Source organism: Panicum virgatum, chromosome 4N (assembly GCF_016808335.1).
Source record: "Panicum virgatum strain AP13 chromosome 4N, P.virgatum_v5, whole genome shotgun sequence".
NCBI lineage: Eukaryota > Viridiplantae > Streptophyta > Magnoliopsida > Poales > Poaceae > Panicum > Panicum virgatum.
This window is the reverse complement of record NC_053148.1, coordinates 28,785,344-28,790,828: the sequence shown is the minus strand read 5'-3', so window position 1 is coordinate 28,790,828 and position 5,485 is coordinate 28,785,344. Positions and strand designations below refer to the sequence as shown.

The 5,485-nt window shown below is 39.6% G+C and overlaps 1 protein-coding gene and 1 non-coding gene across 3 annotated transcripts; both read left to right on the top strand.

Moving 5' to 3' along the window:
* The first annotated feature begins 1,112 nt into the window (after positions 1 to 1,112).
* On the top strand, positions 1,113 to 4,075 carry LOC120670031 (ubiquitin-conjugating enzyme E2 28-like). Of its 2 annotated transcripts, none has more exons than XM_039949999.1 (4): positions 1,113 to 1,460; positions 2,837 to 2,964; positions 3,430 to 3,534; positions 3,709 to 4,074. In XM_039949999.1, exons 1-4 carry the CDS (start codon positions 1,391 to 1,393, stop codon positions 3,850 to 3,852), a joined length of 447 nt encoding a protein of 148 aa, XP_039805933.1. In that variant the 5' UTR covers positions 1,113 to 1,390; the 3' UTR covers positions 3,853 to 4,074. The 2 variants fall into 2 exon arrangements, with proteins under 2 accessions (XP_039805933.1, XP_039805932.1); XM_039949998.1 differs by having other exon boundaries at positions 1,122 to 1,460; positions 3,619 to 4,075.
* Positions 4,076 to 5,151: 1,076 nt separating this feature from the next.
* On the top strand, positions 5,152 to 5,223 carry TRNAK-UUU. The gene has a single exon. It is a non-coding gene; the product is annotated as a tRNA-Lys (tRNA).
* Positions 5,224 to 5,485: the final 262 nt, after the last annotated feature.

The following is a 5,485-nucleotide window of genomic DNA, read 5'->3' as shown; positions in this document are numbered from 1 at the left end:
TTGTGGGAACCATCATCCGAAGGGGATGAGAAATGGGATCGCTGATATCAGCCATATGCAAAGAGATTTCAAATTAAAAAAATCTAAAAGTTTTAAAATATGTATCCAAATAAATTCTGATTATACCATTATCTATGTTACGACAAGATTTTCAAAACAAGACCACACTTGATTATGTTTGCACGATATTTTTTAAATATGAAATAATTAGTTTCAGCTATAGGGAACAAATATTTTAATAACATGAACAATTACTTTTATGAATAAAAATTAATATATAACAAACAAATAATAATGTAGAATGAACTAACTGGGCAGAACAATTTAATCTACAAAGTGAACAAATAAATTATACACCTCAAACTTTTATATTACGACATATGAGTTAACATGGCCGAATAATTTAATCTACAGAGTGAACAAATAAATTATACATCTCAAATTTTTATATTACGACACAAAGTAATACAAAAAATCTAAAAATATAAGAAGGATATGTATATAAAAGAATAGGTAAAAAGAGAGCACCAAAAATAAAGAAAGAAAATAGAGAATATAATAAGAATAAACAAGAAGAAAACGAAGAGAGATTAGCTAACATCTGCAAAAGAAAAAAGACAAATCAGGCTAAACCGATCTTAAAAGTATAGCAGTAGGCCGACCTATGTGAGATGTTGCTCAGTCTAAACGTTATTGGACGACTCCAATTCAAGAGCGGCACGTGGAAGCTTCATGTGATTGACCGCCGTTCTGCAACGTGTGCGATGTATAACATGCGCGGTTAATGCACCTGGTTTTCAAGTTTAGGATCAAAATGTAGATTCAGCCCGAAGATAAATAAGACTTTTTTTCTTTTTGTAAATAAAACCGCGGGCGAAGGTCAGCAGCCGAGCCCAACGCGTCGAGAACGACTATTGACCGGTGGGCCGTCGTGGCTGGCTGGCTGCGGTTGAACGAGTCCTCCGTGAAGCGCCGCCCAGCCGAGCCGACCAAGCTAACGAAGAACGCTGGATCTCGAACGGACGGTGGATGTTGAGGGTAACGCCACGCACTTCGGCTCGCGTCGGCTTCGCCGTCCCTCCCTTGCCTTCCAATCCAATCCAAACCAAACCGCGTGCCACGAGAAGGTTCCAGAATCCACCGGCTGCTTCCTCCACCAATCCCTTCTTCGCCTGCACGCCGCCTCCCTCCCTCCCTCCCTCCTCTCCGCCCGACGCCCGTATTTATACGAGCTGATCCCCTCTCGCTTCCTCCTTCCTGCTTCTCGATCGGATTGGGTTGGGGGTTCTGGGTAGGTGTGGTGTGCTCGGGAGTTGGGGCTTCTTCGTTGCTTTGCTTCGCTCGTGCGCAAGGGAGAGAGAAGAGGGAGGAGAAGTAGGCGGGGAGGCAGATGGCATCGAAGCGGATCCTCAAGGAGCTCAAGGACCTGCAGAAGGATCCTCCCACCTCCTGCAGCGCAGGTAGTTTCGGTTCTGCATGCCCCATCCTCTTGTTCTACTACCGCTCTACTTTTTTGAAATTTCCATCATGGGAGATCGGTTCTTCCCTGCTCAAGGACGTGTGTGCGATGCCAGTCGTCGTGCTTAGTTTCCAGATCTGTGTGTAGATCCACATGGAAGCCTGTCGTTGGCGCACGAATAATTTCAAATAGGGAGAATTCCAAATTAGACCCTCCAACTATTGCCGAAGTTCGATTTTCAACCACTATAAAAATCGGATAACATAGGCCATCTAATTGTTGAAATCAGACAAATTTGGAGTGGTTTCTACGGTGGTTTTGTATTATTTTAAAATAATAATAAATTCTAATTAGTCTTAAAAAATCAAAACTAATTCATTTTGAATCAGAAAAATATGAAACTAGTACCATTTTTTTTTTTGAAAATGTAACCAATATATTCTCTATTTGAATAGAATCTTAGTTATATAAAAAAATTGACATAAATACTAGCAACTAAATATTATAAAAATAAAAAAATTAGATCTGAATAACTAAAAAGTATGGTACCAATAGATATGTTACATTTTAGAAAAAAAATTATAACCATTTTGTATTTTTTTGATTTAAAATGAATTAGTTATGAATTTTCTTAGTTTAAATTTGAATATTTTTAATTCTCACAAAATAGAAAACCACCTTCAAAACTACCTAAAGAGCTAAATTTGTCCGGTTTCGGTTTCAACAATTAGATGGTCTTTGTTATCTGATTTTGTAGTTAAAGGTTGAAAATCGGACTTTTGTGATAGTTCAAGGTGTAAAGCGGACTTTTCCCTTTCAAATATTTTAAGTTCTTGGTGGTGCAAAATTAGGAAAAGAATGTTAGGTTATCTGTTTATGTAGTTGGAACTACTGCTAATTTTGTTTAGAAGATCCGGAGAGGGGCCTGGCCTCCTTGTGGTCATTTCGTCTCATGGACAGGCTCCTTCAGGATCAAGCAGGAGAGTTACAGCGTGCCATCAATTCCTAGTGGATTGCCTATCTTGTGCAGGTTCAGTATTAGTTCGCTCAGGATCATCCTGGAACTCTATTAACTAGTATTAAGGTGATTTGGTCACGAGCAAGCGAGTATTGCTGTTGTTTACATAATTTTTTTAAAAAAAAAGTTCAAATAAAATGTTGACTCCATGGACCATGGTAGTCCTAGTGGTTGGGCATACCTACCTGCTGAGTGCTTTCTTTGCCGTCGGGATGGCATTGTGGCACGCTTCTGTATGCCCATAATGTAACACTGTTTTCAGTTGTGTTGTGAAACTCTCATCTGCTTGTATGAAAAATCAGATTGAAGTTTGAGAGTATCAAAGTCTGACTTAGATGCATGTCTTTGTCCATTTACAGGCCCAGTCGCGGAAGATATGTTCCACTGGCAAGCGACCATAATGGGTCCATCAGATAGCCCATACTTCGGCGGCGTCTTTTTGGTCACAATTCACTTCCCTCCAGACTACCCATTCAAACCGCCTAAGGTACACAGTTTTGTAGTAGTGGAGTACATAAGAATAAGATTACTGCCCATTTCAGTTTGAATTCGTTTTCTTCTGTTTATGACCGTCAACTCTTATGAGTTACCGGACGCCCATTTCCGTACCACAACTTGTCCATATTGGTCCTAGATTCCCATTAGAATTAGTGACAAGGAATTGTGTGTACCAGTTTGGAACTGGCCCCATTTATGTTCTGCTTGTGAACAAACACTGAAACTAGCCATAACACATTACAGTTTTGTCCACATCAATGCTTTATCTGAGAATTGGTTGTTTTTAGTTTTTACTTTGTCATTCTGCTCTATGCTGTCATTTAGCCTTGTCTAATGTGTTGAGGAGCAACCTTGTTCTTTGCGAATCATAGGTTTTACCTATGTAAATTCGTACTACCAGTCAAACTGAATATGAAATGACTATCATGTTCTAAGCATTTGCTACATTTTGCAGGTTGCATTCAAGACAAAGGTCTTCCATCCGAATATCAACAGCAATGGGAGCATCTGTCTTGATATCTTGAAGGAACAATGGAGCCCAGCATTGACAGTTTCTAAGGTTAGTAAATTATTCTGCTTTCCTGTAGCTTTGTAGTAACCAAATGTTTCAAGCCAACTGTGCCATACCTAGTTGTTTCAACAGATTAGCGGAATCAGCCCCTGCACTGTAGCCTATTCAAGTTTGGTTCTTCAGTTGCATCATCATCTCAGAAAACATGCTTGCTGTTTTCAGGTACTACTCTCAATTTGCTCCCTTTTGACGGACCCAAACCCTGATGACCCATTGGTTCCGGAGATTGCTCACATGTACAAGAGTGATCGGGCGAAATATGAGTCCACTGCTAGGAGCTGGACCCAGAAATACGCAATGGGCTGACGTTGCCGGCTACCGGGAAGATGATGACCTAGCAATATGCTCGTGTTATGTGCCTTTGTTCCAGTTCTAATGTATTGCCTTCTGTCGTTCGTGCATCGAACAATCTCTATAATGGAAGGTGAAACATTGATTGTGTTCTCCCCGGGTGTGATGCAATTTGTTGTTGGCAACTTGTTTGATGGTTATGTCACTGATGATTCACGTGACCGATGCATTAGGATCTTCTGCTGCTGGTGGCGCCGGACATGGTCCGAAATTGTCATTTTCAATTCCAAATTCAATGATTTGGATTTCTGCTGCTGGACATGGGATCTTCAAATTTTCCATATTGCCTGGTGTAGAATATGGTAGTTATGCTTATTTCAGCCTGATGCCCTTTGGCTTGATGCCTTACATAGACCTCAATCGTCTGAAATGGGCCAACACTACTAGTGAACAGAACTTGAATGTTTGTGAGCTTTCTTCAGACTAGAAATGCACTCAGGTTTACGTTGAGAACTCACAAGGAAGCCACGTGCAGCCTATGGGTACATGTGTATCGGGAACAATCATTGCTTGGTACCGGTAATATAATGCATAAACACAGCGCGTGCCAATTGCAAATTACTAAAGTTCACATTACTCGCACCCTTAGTAAATAATAGAAACAATCAACAATCATACTAGGCCAATAGAAAACCGACCCTCTTAAGCAACTACTCTCACAAGAGAAACCTCTGATCATGTACAAATATCCTAGAATATAGCTATTTTTTTTCAGATCAAACCTTTAACCTTTAACTATAGACGGTACAAAAAAAATCATAGCCATAGACAACATAAAAATGATATTACTTTATTCATAATGAAATATCATAATGTGTAACCTTTTATATTTAAAAGTAATTATTTTTATAGATATTATTGATCAAAGATGAAAATGTTTGACTTTGACCAAGTCGAAAAGTTGTTATATTTTACGACAGAGATAGTATTACAGTTAAGGTTGCTACTGTTAGATTTGTTGTTCATTCTCCTACAGTATCTAGAGATTGGACTTTTCACCAACTAGATATTCGAGTACTCTCGACTAGAGGAGGATATGTAATGAAAGAACCACCAAGGTACGAATAGGTAAAAACATCAGGTTATATGTGCAAACTAGATAAAGGGTTGTATGGTTTAAAGCAAGCGCTAACAGCATGGCAAACAAGTTATCAAATGACAAGCTGGGCGAATTCAATTTTGTATTTCTGAACACCTACTTTAAAATTATAGTGAGGATAACAAAAACTTATAAAGGAACTTTGTAGCAAAGTTGCCGTCCTAGCTCAGTGGTAGAGCGCGTGGCTTTTAACCACGTGGTCGTGGGTTCGATCCCCACGGACGGCGGTTTCTAATTTTATTTTCTTTTGCGGCTTGTTTTTTTCTCTTTTCTATTGACGACAGGCTTCATTTCCTTTTGTGTTGTTGTACATGGTGTATTGAACGAGCAACCACATGATCGGTAGCTGATGCAATCTGCAAACAGGGCAACAGGCATTCAACACGATCCAGTGAAACATATATAGAATCTGGCATAGCAAGAACAATAGGAGTGGGCATCTATCTTCAGAAACGACAGAATCGTGCCAGCGGTGAGAACCACCAGCAC

What these genes read in the sequence shown, in the direction of transcription:
- LOC120670031 (XM_039949998.1), top strand. Translation starts at nt 1,391, where the DNA reads ATGGCATCGAAGCGGATCCTCAAGGAGCTCAAGGACCTGCAGAAGGAT. An exon ending in ACCCATTCAAACCGCCTAAG is followed by an intron (nt 2,965 to 3,429) that starts GTACACAGTTTT and finishes TACATTTTGCAG; the next exon opens with GTTGCATTCAAGACAAAGGT. An exon ending in CAGCATTGACAGTTTCTAAG is followed by an intron (nt 3,535 to 3,618) that starts GTTAGTAAATTA and finishes TTGTTTCAACAG; the next exon opens with ATTAGCGGAATCAGCCCCTG.